This window comes from Ailuropoda melanoleuca, chromosome 6 (assembly GCF_002007445.2).
Source record: "Ailuropoda melanoleuca isolate Jingjing chromosome 6, ASM200744v2, whole genome shotgun sequence".
Lineage (NCBI taxonomy): Eukaryota > Metazoa > Chordata > Mammalia > Carnivora > Ursidae > Ailuropoda > Ailuropoda melanoleuca.
In genome coordinates, this window is record NC_048223.1 from 101,266,066 (window position 1) to 101,287,652 (window position 21,587).

Consider the following 21,587-nt stretch of genomic DNA (forward strand, 5'->3'; position numbering starts at 1 on the left):
TAGTCTCTGTGATCTCCCCAATACTTTCTGGTTCCCTGGGGCTCACTTTCATGGTCCTCCAGTCAGAAAGCCAGGACTTTAATTTGCGTTCCCTGCCATGCATTTCCCATGATTGTATCTGCACCCAGGGCTACTTGGTAGAGGACAGAGAGAAGAAAATAAGCAATAGAGATTTTCCCCAACTCTTGAGGCTGTAGCTCCTCTAGTCAGAGAAAAGGATTCATATCCTTCAGAGTTTTAGGTACCTACCCAACTTCTGCCTCCACCCCTGCAGGATTGCCTGGGGTAGCAGAGAACAAATAAAGGGGAAAAAACTCAGGGGATTTTCCTCCATTCTTTCTGAACCTTTGGAGTCCCTTTTAATTCTCTCTTTGGACCAGAAAGCAAGGTCTTGAAGTTCTTTCTCTCCACCCCTGTATGTCCTTTTGTGTTTCAAGCTGCTTTTGAGTCCAGGCCTGGCAATATTGGGGGGGGGGTGGTAATGGGGAACTCACTACCGGTTTGATGGTACTTTAACTTCTGATCTCTGTCTCAGTGTGCCCATTATTTCCTTTCAGAGGCCTCACAAATCAGCTCTATACATTCCATCCAGAGTTTACACTTGTATTCAGTGGGGAGACAGGATGGAGGTGCTTACTCCATCTTGCTCAGAACCAGAACTACCAAGAGTCACATTTTTTACTATTTGTTTTTATACATTAATCCATAGTCATCTGTAGGAAATTTAGACAATGCAAATCATTTTAAAGGGAAAAGCATCATAAGAGATTTTAAATTTGTAACACTGAGAGTGTGGAATAAAATACTGTCATCACCTTTTTCTAAGAAAAGGGGGAAAAGAGCGGACCTGGGAAGAGGTGTAGACATGACATAGCAATAGAGAATTAAGCGAGGACTTTCATATTTCTTACTTAGGAGTTTATGCGTGGATTGGAATCAACTTTGTTTTGGGAAGATTCGACCATGAGGATGGTGAGTAATGCTGTCATCTTACGAGAGTTCTAAGCACTGAAGGTTTATGTTATAGCCTATCAGTAGAACGTAAGTGCTATGTTTGAGTTGTTTTTCTTTCTTCTTTCATTTTTAAAAACTCTTTTAAGATGCTTCATTTTCCAGTCCTAATTTGCCTTCTTTTATTTTTTAACTTATTTTAATATGGAAAGTTGCAAACATTCACAGAAGTAGAATGAATCTCCATAAACCCAATGCCCAGACTCACTACTAATTAGTGGTTGGCCAGTTTTTTGGCCCTACACTCCCTCCATACAATACAAGTGTTTTTCCTATTTGATTTTTTTTTAAAGATTTTATTTATTTATTTGACAGAGATAGAGAGCCAGCGAGAGAGGCAACACAAGCAGGGGGAGAGGGAGAGGAAGAAGCAGGATCATAGCAGAGGAGCCTGACGTGGGGCTCGATCCCACAATGCCGGGATCACGCCCTGAGCCAAAGGCAGATGCTTAACCGCTGTGCCACCCAGGCGCCCCTTTCCTATTGGATTTTTAAGATTGATTGATTGATTGATTGATTGATTGATTGATTGATTTATAGAGAAAGAGAGTGAGTGAGAGGTAGAGAGTGGGAGTGTGGAGATGGGCAGTGTGAGAGAATCTCAAGCAGACTCCCCGCTGAGCGTGGAGCCCAACACGGGACTCTGATCTCAGGACCCAGGAGATCATGGCCTGAGCCAAAACCAAGAGTCAGATGCTTAACCGACTGAGCCACCCAGGCGCCCTCCCTGTTGAATTTTTCACAGCAAACCCCAGACATATCATTTTATCTTCATGTACATCAGTGTATATCTCTCACCAATGAGGAGTTTCAAAACAAATGAAATATACACAATGACATTTTTAAACTTAAAAACATTAACAATTTCTGATATTATGTAACATCCATCTACCCAGGTAGAGACTTCCCTTATTGAATAAAGAATGTTTATTTGTAGTTGTCTTGTTAAAATTAGAATCTGAATGAGGATCACATGTTATGTTTGATTGATCAGTTTTTTAATCTGAAACAGTTTCCCCCCCCACCTCTTTTCCTCAAGTCACTCATTAAAAACGAAAACAAAAACAAAACTGGGTCACTTGATAGAATGAATTGGACACATTCTTGATTTGATTGACTGCATTTTTGTGGGGTCTGCAACATGCCTCTCATCCCTCTTTATGTCCTGTGAATTGGAGATTAGAGATAGAACCTTGATTAGACACAGATTCAATTCTTTTGGCAAGAATAAATCATAAATATTGGTGCTAAGTGTTTCCTATTACATCACATCAGGAGTTTTATAATGTCTGGTTGTCTTTTAGTCATGTTAAGATGATCAGGTGTTCAGGATTCAGGTATTGTCAGCCTGATCTAATCTGTTATAAAAATTCCCCATCATTATTCTTTTCGGTGCTCAAATTACACCATCATTGGCCAGTAGGAGCACCTTTACGTTGGCTCCTGTACCTTTTAACATCCCAACAGTCTTGTAGTCTATTTCACTTGCTTTTTGGCACAGTAGGGTATTCCATGCTCATCTTGTTTTTTCTATCTTAGACCTAGCATCAGCCATTTTTTAAGGAGTCCTGGTTTCTTTTATTGGAAAATGATATTTAGTGACTGTGGATGCCAGGGGTTCTCATTGCTTCTGGATTATCCTTGCTCCTAGGCCCTTTCAGTGAACAGAGCTAGAAAATACGTATTTTTAGAAAGAGAAAAATAAATCATGATTTCATGGTGATAGTTCCAATTCATATTTAAAATGATAAGGTTATTGCTTAATATCTTTGATTTTATATTTATATGTTTTTTCTCTTATGCTGATTATGTTCCTAAAGATATTAATATAAACATTTGCTTTATTTCATAATATATGTTTAATGGTTTAAAAATAATAATACCAATAAAATTATTATCAATAAGACCACTAAAATGCAGTTTAAGATATCTGTTTTTTTATCATTAAGGTACATTCTATAAGGGGATATAGTAAAAATGCTATGTTTTAAGTTACTTGAAAGAATTCTCTATAATATATAGTTGATACAGTTAGATTAATTTATTTCAGTTTGCTCTTTATTTTTTAAGGGATTTCTGTTTTGGGGTTTTTTTTTTCCTTTTTGATTTAATTTTGTTTTTTAATTACTAGGTCCTTTCTGTTCCCTTATTTATTTCAGAATCTGATGCCGAGGCTCCCCAGGAATTGGCAGCAGGGCGCAGAAGGACAGTAGGGATACTGGATATGGGAGGAGCCTCTCTTCAGATTGCTTATGAAGTTCCTACCTCAACCTCTGTCCTTCCTCCAAAACAGGTATTTTACCTTTTAGGGAAATTCAGTTGCTAGAAATGCCAGTATTTGAGAAGAAGGACACTGTCTTTGGACTTAGACCAACTTGCCTGGGTCCAAATATTTGTTCAGGTACTTGCTAGCTTATATTAACTTGGGTAGGTTACCTCTCTGAGCCTCGCTTATAATTTAAAATTTATAACTTCCTCACATATAAAAAGAATAATAATAATAGTATCTACTTCATTAAGTTGGCAGGATGAAATGACACCATGTGTGTAAAGCACTTAACAAACTTTCCAGTATGTGATGTTTAATGTATTTTAGCAATTATAATTATACTCCCCATCTCCTAGAGCTGCCTGAAGATTAAACATAATAGTACATATAAATCCCAGAGTACAGTATTTTATACATACTTGTTTATTAAGTGTTATTTCCTTTCCCTTACTTGTGATTCCATTCTTCTGTTTCTAATATTCCTTACCTGACTAGAGTGTAAAGAATGTATCTCGAAGGAGACGTTATATTATAAAAGAAGAAAAAGACATGCAGACAGTTTTTAAGCACCTGTTATAGGCACAGAATGAGACATATGATACTGCCCCCCAAAGCTTCACTGATAATCTATCAGTGAAGACAGCGAGTGAAAACAGGCAGACCACGACAGTGCTATCATTTGATCTAAACCAGGGTTTCTCATCATTGGCACTATTGACATTTTGGGCTGGATAGATCTTTGTTGTAGCTGTCCCGTGCATAATATGATGTTTAGCAGCACCTCTGGCCTCTGCCAGATGCCAGCAATGTCTGCACCTCATGTCCCCTGTTCCATGAATGGGAGTCATCCTGGCTTGTTACTTGGGTCTTGGATGATAATAGGCTTTTGCATAATGGAGGTGGAGGAAGGCCACCTGTATGGAGGGAACAGTATGCACAGAAGCAGCGGCAAAGAGCCCAGAATGTCCAGGGAATGGTGAATAGCCTGTTGCAGTATAGGATTTTCCAGTGTAGTATAGCTAAGTCTAGGAAGATAAGATGAAGTTAAATGGTGAGGAGTCTTGGGTGCCATGCTATGGAATTTCACTTTTATATCTGTAGAGAGAGGAGAACCAGCAAAAGTTTTTGAGTAGGGCAGTCATAAGGGCCTCAGTTTCATCATCTGTGAAATAATTAAATTTCTAAGGTTCTTTCCAGCTCTGTATTATGTGACTATGATATAATTGATTTTTTAGGAAAATAATTTTGGCGTCAGTAGGAAAAAAAAATGTAGGTCAGGGAACCTTGGGTGAGAAGTAATAAGGCAATGTAAGTGGAAATGGAGTGGAGGGGACAGATTTCAGGGGTATTTGGGAATTTAATAAACCAATGTAATGTAGTTATGTGGGTAGGACAGGGAGGGATGGCCAGTGATGCTGAGGTTCCCGCCTAGGTACCTGGTGGGGTAAGGAACCCAGTCACTGAGAGAGACCCCAGGGTAAAGGGTGGGTTGATGCTAAGCAAATCAGTATGGCCTGGGTAGTTTGGGTGAGAGCGTCTTTCTGGTCTCCAGCCCAAGTCCTGTGACCAGTGAGTTCAGTTTTGAGTATGTTGAATTTGAAATATCTGAGGAACATATGTGTTTAAATATCCAACAAGATTGTTGGAAATGTGGGTTCGATAATCAGCAGGGGTCTGTGCAAGGTTTGGAAATTTGGGGAACTAGGTTGTAAGACATTTTAATTTTAGTCTATATTTGTTCGTATGTTGTCAACATGTAGACTGAAGGCATGGTTCCAGTAAGAGGCACTGATCCTTAAAAGTCTTAAACAAATGACTTTTTTGTTTGTGTAGATTTAGAAAGCGACACTGGTGTAGAAAGTATACTTGCAAGCAGCAAATTAGATGTATGCATACGAATATACCGGTCTTAAAGATGGATCTTAGTGCTTGGTAAAGAAGGAAAAGAACAACGAGATAACATAATAGCACTTTAAAAAATATAAATAATCCTCAGTGCCTAAAGTGGTTTTTTTTTTTTTTTTTACAATTCACAAAATTGCACACGTTCACAAAGTCACCCAACCACCATGAATTCTAGAACATGTTCATTACCCCCAAAGAAACCCCACATTCATTAGTAGTCACTTGCCATTCTCTCCTTGTAGCCCTGACAACCAGTAACCTGCTTCACGTCTCCTGTGGATTTGCCTGTTCTGAGTATTTCACATAAATGGAATCATACAATATGTGGCATCTTACGTCTGCCTCTTTCACTTAGCAAAATGTTTTCAGGGTTCATCTCTGTTATAGCACATATCAGTCCTTCCTTTCTCCTTGTGGCTGAATAATATTCCATTATATGACCATGCCACATTTTGTTTATGCATTCATCAGTTGATAGATTTTTGGATTTTATTTCCAGTTTTTGGCTATTATGGATAATGCTGCTGTGAACATTCACATACACAGTTTGATTAGTCAGAGTTTTCACTCCTCTTGTGTATATACTTAGTGAAGTTGCTGGGCACAATAGCATCTTTATAAATTAAAAACAAATACATTCAAAACAATAATTTCATTTTACAGCAGTATGTACGAACATATATTACACATTAAGCACATTAGAATGGTTGCCTGTGGGAGCAGGAATGGGAGTGAATATGAGGATAAAAGGAAGTAAATAAATAAAACAAAAATGGGGCTTTGCATAACAATGTACCATGAACTGAGGAGTATGATTAATTCAACCTATGTACCTGAAGTTAAAAAAAAAAAATAGAGCCACTTTTTCATTGGAGGTCCAGTAAAAGGGAACTTTCCTAATCCCAGTCCCTGTGATAGGGAACATGGGATCCTCTTGAATAGTTATAGAAAAACCCATAGAATAGGTCTCATGATGATCTCCCAAATTCCTTACATTTATTTTTATTAAAGGATTTTTTTTCCTGATGATAAAAAGTATATTCTCATTTGGGAGAATTGGAAAATCAGAAAAGTACGCAGGAAAATGACATCATCTGTAATAATGATTCTACCTTCTGTAGAACTACAGATAATGTTGTAGTCTCTAATTTGGTATTTAGTTTCTGTACTGTTCTATGTAGGCTTGTCATTTTGTATCTTTGCTGAAAATAATGCTATAAGAATGAGAGAACGCTATAACAGATCTTAAAGAGTAGTTCTGGCACATCAAGACTGGTGTTATTAGTGAGGTCATAGCTGTCAATCAGCCAAAACTAAAATTCCCTTTCTTCTCTTTACATTGTATTATAGGAAGAAGAAGCGAAGATCCTGCTGGCTGAATTCAACCTGGGCTGTGATGTGCAGCATACTGAACACGTGTATAGGGTTTATGTCACGACCTTCCTGGGTTTTGGGGGCAACTTTGCCCGGCAGCGCTATGAAGACCTTGTGCTGAATGAAACCCTTACCAAAAATAGGTACGTTTGATGTGGGGATCTGTGCCTCTGAAATAGAATGTCTTCAAGGTGCAGATACTAGGAGGAAATACTCTTATCCTACTAAGATAGATACGTCTTTGCTTCCTCCTCCTTCCTGACCACTCTTGACAATGGGGTAGTGTTGCTTAGAGACCCTCTGTTAATAGTCCCACTATTCTGGGTGCATTCTGGTCTTTGCAGTTCGGACTCAAAAACTACAGCAGCTTATTGGGACCTCTTGCAGTGTCGTTTCAGAAATGGTGTCATAGGATAAATGAGATTAAGTTTTTTTTTCTTTTTTTTTCTTTTTTAAGATTTTTTTAAGATTTTTTAAAAATTTATTTGACAGAGAGAGAGAACAAGCAGGGGGAGCGGCAGGCAGAGGGAGAGGGAGAAGCAGGCTCCCCGCTGAGCAGGGAGCCCGATGCAGGGCTCCATCCCAGGACCCTGGGATCATGACCTGAACCAAAGGCAGATGCTTAACCAACTCAGCTACCCAGGTGCCCCAGTGAGATTAAGTTCTTAATTTACAGTGTGCTGTAACAGCTCTTAGCAGTTCCCTCTATGTGGAAGACATATTTGTTGAATTATAGTGGATTTGCATGTTATGTGGGAGTGAGGTCCATAGTGTGCATAAAAGATAGAAAGCATGTGAAGTCCGAATTAACCTTTACATTGTTCTCTCATTAAGTTCAGAATAGCCAGTGTTCCCTGCAGCATGGACAGATCACGGACTCTTCATTTGAGTACCACGTGAAGTATTTAGGCTGTAATGTACAAACAATTGTAAGATTTTTTTTTTATTATTTAAAGTATCATTATGTGCATTGAAGGAAGCATAATAGACAGCAGAGTTTTTTTCACCATAAAATTATTTACCTCCGTTTGTTTTGCTAGAAACACTCGTTTGAAGAAGGACCGGGATAGCCTATTTGTAATAAGTTCTCCGCAGCAATTGGGACCATGTTAAAGAAAATACTGTCTCATAATTCTTATATTGGGACCATGTTAAAGAAAATACTGTCTCATAATTCTTTCTTGTTTTTGTGAGTCTCAACTACCAAGAGTTCACAGTATTTTGGGAGAATCCTGTTATCCCAGATGATTGACAAATGCATTAAAATCAATCAGTGTGGGGCGCCTGGGTGGCACAGTGGTTAAGCGTCTGCCTTCGGCTCAGGGCGTGATCCCGGCGTTGTGGGATCGAGCCCCACATCAGGCTCCTCCGCTATGAGCCTGCTTCTTCCTCTCCCACTCCCCCTGCTTGTGTTCCCCCTCTCGCTGGCTGTCTCTATCTCTGTCGAATAAATAAATAAAATCTTTTAAAAAAAATCAATCGTGTGTTTGCATTCTGAAAATAATCTCATGTCTGTACTCCTGTTGCTTGGGCTGCTGGCCCCGCGGGATCTGGAGAACAGGAGAGTTTCACACCAATTTTGTTGTGTTCCTTCTTTGTTAGCTGCTGTGCTTCCTTTTCCATTTCCTTCCTTTGTTGTTCTGATGCCCTTTCCTCTTTGCTGTTTTCTGCTCAGAACCTACCAGGCTGCATCCTTCTCCTCCCATGCACTGGTATTTTCTTGCCGTGTTTCTAAGTTCCTAATTCAGAAAATTTATTCTTCGTCTCGTGTAGCTGCTAATCTACTAAAGAAACCTGTGCTTCCTGGGATTTCAGAACATAATGGTTCCTTCCTCTTCTTCTTCATTTTTTTTTTTTTTAGAGAGAGAGAGAGCAAGCAGGGGTGTGGTGGGGGGAGAGGGAGAGAGAGACTCTCAAGCAGGCCCCATGCCCAGTGCAGAGCCTGATGTGGGGCTCGAGCCCACGACCCTGAGATCATGACCTGAGCCGAAATCAAGAGTTGCACACTCAACTGACTGAGCCGCCCAGGTGTTCCTAGTTCTTTCTTCTTAATATGATTTTCTGAGGTTTTTTTTTTTTCATAGTTGGTGTCACATCCTTAAAATAGGTTCCAGTCATTCCAAAGCATTTTGTGGTGTTGCCACATTCCCACTTTCTCCTTCAGTCTTTACCCTTGTGGGGGCATCTTCACCCCAGGCAGTCCACTCTTCAACATGTGTCTCTTTAGGAACTGGTGAATGATTACCTGTGGTTGGCAACATTATTTGGTCTTCACTTAATTTCTGTTCTCAGCCAGATCTGTATTGCATCCCCTTAGGAATGGGAATTCTGTTGCTGGGCAAGTGCTGACTTGAAATAGCCAGAACCGTGTGACAGCCACAGTGGGGATGAAAACCTGCCCCTCCTCTCCCCAAGAGGGGCCAGGCATGTCCTTCCTATTGCCAGCAGTTGTCACTGCACCACTGACATGGTCCCCTCCTCAGGAGCCTGTCCCAGGCCTTCCCTCTTTACCTCCTCCCGGGTGTTTTGTTAAACGTGAGAACCTCACTTGGTACGTGAGATCTCGACACTTTTAAGAGGCCAGTGGAAATGAAGACTAGATGGAGGCCAGCAGATTAACATTTCCAGTTTCACTCTACACTGGGAGATGTACATGTGGACTGAACAGTTGAACAAAGTTTGATCACTACCATATTTCTCTCCTTTTCTTCCTTCTTTCCTCCCTCCCCTCCCTTTCCTTTCCCTTTCCTTCTACTGAATTGCATTTGCTTAAGGTAAATTTTGGTGTGTTACGACTGCATGCTAAAGCTCCAGTCTTGTTTCTCAGGATGCCATGTAAAACAAGATGATCTGTGGAGCACATTCTTAGACCAAGTTTCTTTTTTTTTTTTGATATTTTTTTATTTTATTTTATTATATTATGTTAATCACCATACAGTACATCCCCAGATTCCGATGTAAAGTTTGGCTTCATTAGTCGCGTATAACACCCAGTGCACCATGCAATACGTGCCCTCCTTACTACCCATCACCAGTCTATCCCATTCCCCCACCCCCTCCCCTCTGAAGTCTTCAGTTTGTTTCTCATAGTCCATAGTCTCTCATGTTTCATTCCCCCTTCTGATTACCCCCCTTTTCTTTATCCCTTTCTTCCCCTACCGATCATCCTAGTTCTTATGTTCCATAGATGAGAGAAATCATATGATAATTGTCTTTCTCTGCTTGACTTATTTCACTTAGCATTATCTCCTCCAGTGCCGTCCATGTTGCAGCAAATGTTGAGAATTCGTTCTTTCTGATAGCTGAGTAATATTCCATTGTATATATGGACCACAGCTTCTTAATCCAGTCATCTGTTGAAGGGCATCTCGGCTCCTTCCATGATTTGGCTATTGTGGACAATGCAGCTATGAACATTGGGGTGCATATGGCCCTTCTCTTTACTACGTCTGTATCTTTGGGGTAAACACCCAGTAGTGCAATGGCTGGGTCATAGGGTAGTTCAATTTTTAACTTTTTAAGGGACCTCCACACTGTTTTCCAGAGTGGCTGTACCAACTTGCATTCCCACCAACAATGTAGGAGGGATCCCCTTTCTCCACATCCTCTCCAACAATTGTTGTTTCTTGCCTTGTCTATCTTTGCCATTCTAACTGGCGTAAGGTGGTATCTCAGTGTGGTTTTGATTTGAATTTCCCTGATGGCTAATGATTTTGAACATTTTTTCATGTGTCTGTTAGCCATTTGTATGTCTTCATTGGAAAAGTGTCTGTTCATATCTTCTGCCCATTTTATGATTTGTTTATTTGTTTCTCGTGTATTGAGTTTGAGAAGTTCTTTGTAGATCTTGGATACCAGTCCTTTATCTGTGGTGTCCTTTGCAAATATATTCTCCCATTCCGTGGGCTGTCTCTTAGTTTTTTTGACTGTTTCCTTGGCTGTGCAGAAGCTCTTTATCCTGATAAAGTCCCATAAGTTCATTTTATCTTTTATTTCTCTTGCCTTTGGAGATGTGTCGTGAAAAAGGTTGCTCTGGCCGATGTCATAGAAGTTGTTGCCTATGTTCTCCTCTAGAATTTTGATGGATTCCTGTCTCACATTGAGGTCTTTCATCCATTTGGAGTTTATTTTTGTGTATGGTGTGAGAGAGTGGTCAAGTTTCATTCTTTTGCATGTAGCTGTCCAATTTTCCCAGCACCATTTATTGAAGAGACTGTCTTTTTTCCACCGGATGTTTTTTCCTGCTTTATCAAAGATTAGTTGCCCAAAGAGCCGAGGGTCCATTTCTGGGTTCTCTATTCTGTTCCATTGGTCGATGTGTCTGTTTTTGTGCCAGTACCATGCTGTCTTTGTGATCACAGCTTTGTAGTACAGCTCGAAATCCGGCATTGTGATGCCCCCAGCTTTGTTTTTCCTTTTCAACAGTTCCTTGGAGATTCGGGGCCTTTTCTGGTTCCATACAAATTTAAGGACTATTTGTTCCAGTTCTTTGAAAAATGTCCTCGGTATTTTGATCGGGATAGCATTGAAAGTGTAGATTGCTCTGGGTAGTATGGACATTTTAACTATGTTAATTCTTCCAATCCATGAGCATGGAATATTTTTCCATCTTTTTATGTCTTCCTCAATATCTTTCAAAAGTGATCTATAGTTTCTAGCATATAGGTCCTTTACGTCTCTGGTTAAGTTAATTCCAAGGTAACGCATGGTTTTTGGTGTTATTGTAAATGGGATGGATTCCCTAATTTCTCTTTCTTCAGTCTCGTTATTCGTGTATAGAAATGCAACTGATTTCTGGGCATTGATTTTGTATCCTGCCACCTTACTGAATTGTTCTATAACTTCTAATAGTTTGGGAGTGGATTCCTTTGGGTTTTCCATATAGAGTATCATGTCATCTGCAAAGAGAGACAGTTTGACTTCTTCTTTGCCGATTTGGATACCTTTGATCCCTTTTTGTCTTCTGATTGCTGTTGCAAGGACTTCTAGTACTATGTTGAATAATAGTGGCGAGAGTGGGCATCCTTGTCGTGTTCCTGATCTTAAGGGAAAGGCTTCCAGCTTTTCCCCATTGAGAATAATGCTTGCAGTAGGCTTTTCATAGATGGCTTTTATGAGATTGAGAAATGTACCCTCTATTCCTACACTCTGAAGGGTTTTAATCAGGAAAGGATGCTGTATTTTGTCAAATGCTTTTTCTGCATCAATTGAGAGGATCATATGGTTCTTGAGTCTTTTCTTGTTGATATGATGTATCACATTGATTGATTTGCGAGTGTTGAACCATGCTTGCATCCCAGGTATGAATCCCACTTGGTCATGATGGATAATCCTTTTAATGTACTGTTGGATTCTATTAGCAAGGATCTTGTTGAGGATTTTGGCATCCATATTCATTAGAGAAATCGGTCTGTAATTCTCCTTTTTGAGGGGGTCTTTGCCTGGTTTGGGGATCAAGGTAATATTAGCCTCATAGAATGAGTTTGGTAGCTTTCCTTCTGTTTCTATTTTTTGAAATAGCTTTAGGAGAATAGGTATTATTTCTTCTTTGAATGTTTGGTAGAATTCCCCAGGAAAACCGTCTGGGCCTGGAGTTTTATTATTTGGAAGGTTGTTTATCACTGACTCAATTTCTTCATAGTTAATTGGCCTATTTAAGAAATCTATTTCTTCCTGTTTCAGTCTTGGTAGTTTATAGGTTTCCAGGAAGGCCTCCATCTCTTCCAGATTGTTTAGTTTTTTGGCATATAGCTGTTGATAAAAGTTTCTAATAATCCTTGCAATTTCAATGGTGCTGGTCGTGACCTCTCCCTTTTCAGTCATAATTTTAATAATCTCAGTCCTTTCTCTTTGTTTTTGGACAAGTTTTGCCAGTGGTCTATCAATTTTATGGATTCTCTCAAAGAACCAGCTTCTAGTCCTGTTGATCTGCTCTACTGTGGTTCTGGTCTCTAATTCATTGATTTCTGCTCTAATCTTGGTCAACTCCTTCCTTGTCAGTGGGTTAGGCCTGTCCCTCTGTTGCTGTTCCAGTTTCTTGAGGTGAGAATATAGAAACTGCATTTTAGATTTTTCTATTCTTTTGAGTGAGGCTTGGATGGCTATGTATTTCCCCCTTAGGACTGCCTTTGCAGTATCCCATAGGTTTTGGACCGTTGTGTATTCATTCTCGTTGGTCTCCATAAATTGTTTAATTTGTTTTTTGATTTCCTGGTTTATCGAGTCATTCTTGAGCAGGATGGTTCTTAGCCTCCAAGTGTTTGAGTTTCTTCCAGGTTTTTCCTTGTGGTTGAGTTCCAATTTCAGAGCGTTGTGGTCTGAGAATATGCAGGGGATAATTTCAATCTTTTGGTATTGGCTGAGACCTGTTTTGTGTCCCAGAGCATGATCTATTCTTGAGAATGTTCCATGGGCATTTGAATAGAATGAGTATTCTTTGGTTCTGGGGTGTAGTGTTCTATATATATCTATGAGGTCCAACTCGTCGAGTATGGCATTCAAAGCCTTTGATTCTTTGCTTAGTTTTTGCCAGGGTGTTCTGTCTATTTCTGATAGTGGGGTGTTGAGGTCCCCTACTATTACTGTGTTCTTATCTATATGTCTCTTTATTTTGGTTAAGAGTTGGCTTGTGTATCTTGCTGCTCCCCTGTTGGGGGCATATATATTAATAATTGTCATATCCACTTGTTGAATACTTCCTTTAAGAATAATATAGTGCCCTTCTGTATCTCTCTCTATGGCCTCTAGTTTAAAATCCAGTCTATCTGATATGAGAATTGCTACTCCAGCTTTCTTTTGAGGTCCATTTGCGTGGAAGATGGTACTCCATCCCCTTACTCTAAGTCTGAATGCATCTTTGGGTTCAAAATGAGTCTCTTGTAGACAGCAAATGGATGGGTCATGTCTTTTTATCCAATCTGCAACCCTGTGGCGTTTTATGGGAGAGTTTAAGCCATTTAGATTGATAGAGATTATTGACAGATATGATTTTAATGATGCCATTTCTCTTTAAAGTCTTTGTATCGGTTGTGACTTGCTGCTCTGTATCACTCTTGGGGCCTTTTTACCTTTATAGAGCCCCCCTTAATATCTCCTGTAGGGCTGGTTTCGTGGTTACGAAATTGGTTAATGATTGGCGATTTTGGAACGTCTTTATTTCTCCATCAATTCTGAATGACAGCTTTGCTGGATAAAGGATCCTTGGCTGCATGTTTTTCTCTGAAAGAGCTTTAAAAATGCCCCCCCAAGCCTTTCTCTCATTCCAGGTCTCTGTAGACAGGTCTGACGTAATCCTGATACCTTTGCCTTGGTACGTGAGAAATTTCTTTGCCCTGGCCGCTTTCAATACTGTATCCTTGGATCTAATATTTGCGAATTGCACTATGACATGCCGTGGCGTAGGTTTGTCCTGGTTGAGCTTGGATGGGGTCCTCTCTGCCTCTTGGACACGAATGCTTGTTTCCCTTGCTAGATTAGGGAAGTTTTCAGCTACAATTTGTTCAAATATCTCTTCTAGACCTCTGTTTTTCTCCACCCCTTCAGGGATGCCGATGATTCTGACATTGGATCGTTTCATAGAGTCAGTAATCTCCCGTAATCTACATTCGTGGGCGTGGATTTTTTTAAGACCAGCTTCTATTTTCGTTTTTTCTTCTACTAACCCATCCTCCAATTCGCTAACGCGTTCCTCTGCCTCGGTGACCCTGGCCGTCAGAGCCTCTAGTTTTGACTGTATTTGGCCCATAGAATTTTTAATTTCTGTCAGATTCGCTCTCATTTCTGCCCTTAGGGATTCTATATTCTCAGCAACGCTTTCTCTGATGCTTTTTTCAAGTTTACTCATCATCTTGACCATTGTTGCTCTGAATTCCATTTCTGATAATTGGGATACATCCATATGTATTAATTCTGTGGCCGAGGCCAATTCTGTGGCAGAGGCCACAGACTCATTATCTTTTCTTTGCTGGGGGGGACTTCTCCTTCTCGTCATTCTGATGAAGAGAGATTGCAGGGTTGTCCAGAGCCCAAGTGTTGACTGGGACCCAGGCCGTGCGCCCTTGTTTTATAGAGATCTTAGGGATGTGGGCTTCTTCCTTAAAGAGTTTATTTATTTATTTGAGAGAGAGAGAGACAGTCAGCAAGAAAGGGAACCCAAGCAGAGGAGTGGGAGAGGAAGAAGCAGGTTCCCGGTGGAGAAGCCCGATGAAGGACTCCTTACGGAGCGTTGTGATCACACCCTAATCCGAAGACAGGTGCTTGGTGACTGCGCCACTCAGGCGCTCCGGGTTGTGGGCTTCTTGATTTTTCAGCCTGCCTTCTGGGGGAGGGGCCTGCCTGCAGGTACTCAGAAAACCCTGTTTGGGTAGAGTCTCTGTGTCCCTTGCGAGGGGGGATGGGGATGGGCACCCTGTGAGCCGGTATTTCCGGGCTTTTGTTCTCTGGCGGCTTTCCCTGGCGGTTTGCTATGCCTCTTCTGAGAGAGCAGCAGCGGCTGAAATTCAGCCTCTGTCTCAGAACAGAGGGATCGCGGATCGTTCTCCACTGATGTTCTGGCCACTTTAACTCTGTTTCTGTTGGTGCTGCTCAACCCTGCAGCATCCCGGGCTGTGCGCCCCACACCCGGCGTCCCAGCCCTCACTTCCAGGGCCGGCACGTCTCTGTCCTTTGTGTTTCCAACCCCGCCCGCCGCCAGCCGCCCCGCGCGGGCTCCCGGAGCTCCCCGTCTCAGTCTGGTGTCTCACGGGTGCTGACCGCGAGTCCGCCTGCTCCCCCGTGCAGGTGGCCCTCCAGCCGCCAGCCGCCCCGCGGACGCTCCCGGAGCTCCCGGTCTCAGCCTCGATTCCAGTGAGCACACCGGAGCTCCGGAGCTCCGTGAGATGCTTGGTGGCGCACGCTCCCGGCTCACGGACTCAGTCTGCTATTTCCAGAGTGCGGGTCCGCGGTTCGCCCGCTCCCTGGTGCAGGTGGCCCGCCAGCCGCCCTGCGCGCGCGCTCCTGGAGCTCGCGTTCTAAGTCTGCTGTCTCGCGGGTGCCGTCCGCGAGTCCGCCTGCTCCCCCGTGCAGGTGGCCCGCCAACCGCCAGCCGTCCCGCCTGCGCTCCCGGAGCTCCCTTCTCAGTCTGCTGTCTCAAGCGTGCGGGTCCACGGTCTGTCCGCTCCCCCGTGTAGGTGGCTACCGCTTCCCGGCGCCCTGACACGGCGGCTCCCTCCCCCTTCTGTTTAGCTTCCGATATCTGTGCGCGGTTTCACGGCTCCCCACTTCGTACCTCAATACTCAGCGCTGGAGATGTTCATTTGTAGAGATCCAGATGTATCTTCCTGCGTCTCAGGCTGATTCCGTGGATGTTCCTGCTGGTCTGGTACCTATCCAGCTCAACTCAGGGGACCGGCTGAAAAAGGGGTCCCCTACTCCTCCGCCATCTTAACCTCCTCCTAGACCAAGTTTCTTAAACTCTAGGCATTTCTTAGAAGTGGTCGAGTACATTAGTGATGTGTTTTGTGTGTTTTTGTCATTGTGACAGGTTGCTGGGCCAGAAGACAGGTCTGAGTCCCGACAATCCATTTCTGGATCCCTGCCTGCCCGTGGGCCTCACAGATATGGTGGAGAGGAACAACCAGGTGCTGCACATGCGGGGAAGAGGAGACTGGGCATCTTGCGGGGCGATGCTGAGCCCCCTGCTGGCTCGTTCCAACACCAGCCAGGCCTCGCTGAATGGCATCTACCAGTCGCCAATTGACTTCAACAACAGCGAGTTCTACGGTTTCTCTGAGTTTTTTTACTGTACAGAGGATGTGTTACGCATCGGTGGCCACTATCACGGGCCCACATTTGCCAAGGCTGCCCAGGTAAATTATTTATAATAAAGATGACTTATGCCAGCTGCGTCCATTTATTGGATGTCTAACTTTGTGCCAAATGCTGTGCAAAGAGCTTCGCATGCCTGATCTCACTAGATTCTTCGCAAGGGCCCTATGAGCCCTCATTTTATAGATGAGAAGGTGGACTCAGAAGTTAAGGAACCCACTGTGCTGGACTGTTCATTAAGCTTAGGTTTCCATGCATGTCGGGATCACCTAAATTATCAGCCTAGTCCAAAGTTGTTATGGTGGCTAACAGTTTTTCCTCTAGTTTTCCAATAATCTTTTTTAATGTTTGTGGCCAAAGTGTCATCTCTAGATATTTTTCTCCTTACTGCGTATTCTCAGTTGTAATGTGGTTTTGGAGACGATGTCACATAGGTGGGCAAGTGCACTTTCATTTTCTTGGTTTGAGTCATTAGGAGGCCAGAATGATATATAGGGTCACTTGGAATATTAGAAAGATGTTGGGAAAAGCAATGTCAGTGGAAGTATTATTTAAAACTAAAATGCAGAAGAAATAAAAATTCATTTAGAGCACATCCAGGACATTAGCAGCTTATAGGCTTAAATCATTAGTTACCTGAACAGGTAAAAGTTTTGCTAGCTTTCTATAGCTCCTTCTTTTTTTTAAAAGATTTATTTATTTTAGAGAGAGGAGCAGGTAAGTGGGGTGGGGGAGGGGGGCAGAGGGAGAGTATAGCTCCTTTAATTTTTTTTTTTTTTAAGATTTTATTTATTTGAGAGAGGGAGCATGTGTGCAAGCACAGTTGGGGTTGGGGAAGGGCAGAGGGGGAGGAAAAGGGAGAGAATCTCAAGCAGACTCCACACTGAGCAAGGAGCCCAGTGTGGGGCTGGATCCCATGACCCCGAGATGACCTGAGCTGAAACCAAGAGTGATGTTCAACAGCTGAGCCACCCAGGCGCCCAATCTCCTTTAATTTAGATTCCTTTCTGAAGTTTTGCCTTTCTGATCTCTCTTTTAGCATAGAAATTAATGGGAAGAATCTGTCCTTTCTTATATTTTTTATTCTTTCCTTTCTGCTTTGTTACAGTTCTCTAGGGTTCTCTGGATAGAAGACTTGCAATTTAATAATACTGTGGGGTGCCTGGGTGGCAGTCAGTTAAGCATCCGACTCTTGGTTTCAGCTCAGGCCCTAATATCAGGGTCATGAGATCAAGCCCCGAGTCGGGCTCTGTGCTCAGCACGGAGTCATGAGATTCTCCCTCTCCCTTTGCCCCTCCCACTTGTGTTGTCTCTGAAATAAATGAATAAATCTTTAAAAAAAAATATCTGTAGTATGTATAATATTCTGTTCCCTAAAGGCAGTCCCTAAGAAATATTGAGGGGGTGCCTGGGTGGCTCAGTTGGTTAAGCATCTGCCTTCAGCTCAGGTCATGATCCCGGGGTCCTGGAATCGAGTCGCACATCGGGCTCTCTGCTCAGCAGGGAGTCTGCTTGTCCCTCTCCCTCCACCCCCCACAATGTGCTCTCTCTCTTTCTCTCTCAAATAAATAAATAAAATCTTAAAAAAAAAAAAAAAAGAAACATTGAGGAAAACCTGGTTTGTATTTGTTCTTTCTTCTCCAGCCTCCAGGAATACACTCATATTCCTTTTCCTTTCCAGCATCCAGGGCTCCCTAAATGTCCATGGCCCCCATCTTTCTCTCATTTTAAAACTTCTTCAGATTCTATTCCCTTGAACACCAAAGGGCTCAAGTTACCGCTTACCCAGGTTGCTAGGGCTTAATATGTTCTCTTTCCCAGGTAAAAGAGATCATTTTGTTCTCTCTCTTTTTTCTACTTTAACTCAACTGTTACTTTCCCAGTTATACCTTCCCTAGCAACCATATCCACAACTGCAGCCCTTCCCAATATATTACGTTTCCCTTTCCTGTTTTAATTTTCCTGTGAGGGGCGCCTGGGTGGCTCAGTCGGTAAGCATCTGCCTTCAGCTCAGGGCATGATCCCGGAGTTCTGGGATCGAGCCCCACATCGGGCTCCTCCGCTGGGAGCCTGCTTCTTCCTCTCCCACTCCCCCTGCTTGTGTTCCCTCTCTCGCTGGCTGTCTCTCTCTCTCTGTCAAACAAATAAATAAAATCTTAAAAAATAATAATAATTTTCCTGTGAGCGCTTTTATCATCTAACACACTCTATACGTATGTGTATATGTATGTACGTATGTGCATGTTGTATGTATATATGCATGTATATGTATTTGGTTACCATCTGTCTCTTACCACTAGAATGTGAGCTTCATGAGGACAGAAGGTTTTGTCTGTTTTGTTCACTGCTAGATCTCCCTGGCACTCAGAATAGCACCTGGCACAAAGTAGACATTCAGGAAACGTTAGTTTACTGATCATACCAAAAGGAATGATTCCTTTGGGGAAAACTACAACATGGACACAGGTAGAATTTTGGTAGAATTTGGTGGTAGAATTTTGACCGTTCTGTACCATCTGCTTTACCTGCTCATGTTAGTCTGACATAGAGCAGAATGAGGCTCCCTTTGGCTTTGATGTTGCTCTTCCTGGTCCTAACCTTATCCCTGTCTGAAGCCGAGGAGGCTCAGGAGCCATGTTGGGCTGGCTTTGTACTGGACTTGAGGTGATGGGAATAAAAAGGAGACCTCCAGCAGCCTGCATTTTGGCACTTGTATTGCACAGTGTCCAGTGAATGAAGCTGGTCGTTCCGTTTTCCTTTGTCAACTGGTAGTCCACGAGTAACTTTAGACATGGAGCAGCTGTGACTGTAGGGAAGTTACAGAGTTTGGCTTTCATTTCACGTTGCACCATTTCTGTGTGGTTGTTCCAGGATTACTGTGGCATGGCCTGGTCAGTACTAACTCAGAGATTCAAGAATGGCCTCTTTTCATCACATGCAGATGAGCATCGACTCAAGTAAGTAACTTCCTTTTCTCCCTTAGATGTGGCCTGAAAATGTAGATGGCAGATTATAATGAGGGAGAGAGACCAAGTAAGAGCACAGATGGGATTTTATGTTGAAGGAGAATTTGATTATTTTAGATTTTGGTGTTCTGAGCAATAGGGACCAAAACAGTGAGCCAGTTTAGCAAAGTCAATGAAAACCAAGGTCACCGAAAAGTTTTCTTAGTGGCTTGAAATCAAAAGTGGTGAGTTTTTTAAATTAAAATATGGAACATGCAGAAAGGTAGAAACAAAAGTAACATAAACCTCACCCAGCTTCAACAAATGCCAATATTTTGCCAGTTTGGTTCATCGGTCCTCCCATTTTTATAAGCATTTGTAAAATATCTTAAACATAAACAAAAATAGAACGGTATCATGAACTCTGATGTGCTTGTCACCCTGCTTCTCTACCAGTGGTTATCAACTTCTGCCCAATCTTGTTGCATCTATTTTCCCACCCTTCTACTCCCCTCTTACCACAGCTGGGTTATTTTGAAAGCAAATCCCAGACATCATGTCAGTAGACTTGTAGATACTTCAGCAGGCTCCTTGAAGATAAGGACTCATAAAAAGAAAAAAGGGGGCACCTGGGTGGCTCAGTCGGTTAAGCATCCAACTCTCTGATTTTGGTTCAGGTTGCGATCCCAGGGTTGTGAGATTGAGCCCTACGTCTGGCTCCATGCTGGGCATGGAGCCCGCTTGAGATTCTCTCTCTTCTTCTCCATCTGCCTCTCCACCACCCTCTCTTGCTCTCTTAAGAAAGGAAGGAAGGGAGGAAGGGTGGAAGGAAGGAAAGAAGGAAGGAAGGAAACACAGTCACAATATTATTACTGCATAAAGGTATTTTCACTTTTGTGGTAAACCCTAAGATAAAGTAGGCTTAGGTTTGGCTCCACCTAGAGGTGAGGAAGGTGAAGTGGGGAGAGAACTGTCTTTTTTTGGCATCCACTAGGAGTATATAGAAAGCATTAGAATTCTTTTTTTCCTTATTCTTCTTTAAAAATATATTATTTTGTCACACAGATATCAGTGTTTTAAATCAGCTTGGATGTACCAAGTCCTTCATGAAGGATTCCACTTTCCCTATGACTACCCGCACCTGCAGACAGCCCAGCTGGTATATGACCGAGAGGTTCAGTGGACACTGGGAGCCATTCTGTATAAAACAAGATTCTTACCACTCAGGTAAAGTGAACTGAACTGGCATCTTGAGATCAGAGGAAGTTGGTTGGTTTCTCAGAATAGGTTTCTTAAGTGACCTCTCTCCCTCAGAAAAGCATCCAAACTCCCTTTTTTACTACCCCATGAACTATTATTACTACCCAGGCATGTGGAAACAGGAAGAAGGTTGAGAATTTAATCCATAGTCTGTTCTTTAGCTTTACAATTTCAGGAATTCAGTTTTATTTGTTTATCCATAATAATTCAGTCTTTAGGATTGAGCTGTTACTTAACCAGTTCTAAGATACCGAATGATAAACTAAAATGCCATTCTTCAGTTACTGGAGAAAACATCAGACTAGAGAACTGGGGTAGGCTGTGTGTATAGAGCAGTCTTTCCTAGTGGGTAGAGTCAGTCTAGAGATCATGTCATTGATTTAGAAGGCTTTTTGGCGGGCCAGAATTAGAACACAGCACAGGAGATGCCCTTAGGGGGGTACTGTCATCAAGCTGTGATAACCTGATGTCTTGCTCTATGTACCATAAGCTATTTGGGATAATTTTTAGATTCTCTCTCCCTCGGATTATTTCAGATAAACTAAAATGAGTTTTTAATCTTTGCTGCCTGTTTCTCTAACCTCAGAAGGCAGGCAGCAGAGAGAGGGGAGAGAAGCGGGGAGCTAGAGAGTATATGCTCTCCAGATGAAGGGCTGAGGACTGCCGTGCAGAAACGCTGTCCCAGTCTGCCAGTTCTCATTTGTCAGGACAAGCCAGAAGTCCGTATTTTATAGGTAGGCTTTCAGTTTGGAGATTCACATTTTAAGAAAACATTGCAGGTGAAACGAAACAAAAATGGATATGGTGTCTGGACCAAAGAGCGGCTTCTGTTCTAAGCACGCAGGCTGTTGCACTTTGGCTTACAGGTCTGACTTTTTTCCAGACTACAGTCCTATTGGCCAGGTGACAGCTTTCTCTAGATACAGCCTAAACTCTCAGGAAGCACAGTCAATTTTTTAAAAAGATTTAGATACACTCTGATTTCTTGACTGGATTTAGGGGCCACCCTATTCTTGTGA

General features: G+C 42.3%; 1 protein-coding gene across 3 annotated transcripts in view; it reads left to right on the top strand.

The window, feature by feature from the left end:
• The window catches only part of ENTPD7 (ectonucleoside triphosphate diphosphohydrolase 7), a 49,867-nt gene that overhangs the window by 20,204 nt on the left and 8,076 nt on the right, over positions 1–21,587 (top strand). For all 3 annotated transcript variants that reach the window (XM_034663125.1, XM_002924287.4, XM_019804919.2), the window contains 6 exons: positions 916–972; positions 3,171–3,304; positions 6,536–6,702; positions 16,080–16,404; positions 19,235–19,320; positions 20,374–20,535. In XM_034663125.1, the coding sequence (XP_034519016.1) occupies positions 916–972; positions 3,171–3,304; positions 6,536–6,702; positions 16,080–16,404; positions 19,235–19,320; positions 20,374–20,535 (931 nt within the window). The remainder of the gene's footprint in view (positions 1–915; positions 973–3,170; positions 3,305–6,535; positions 6,703–16,079; positions 16,405–19,234; positions 19,321–20,373; positions 20,536–21,587) is intronic.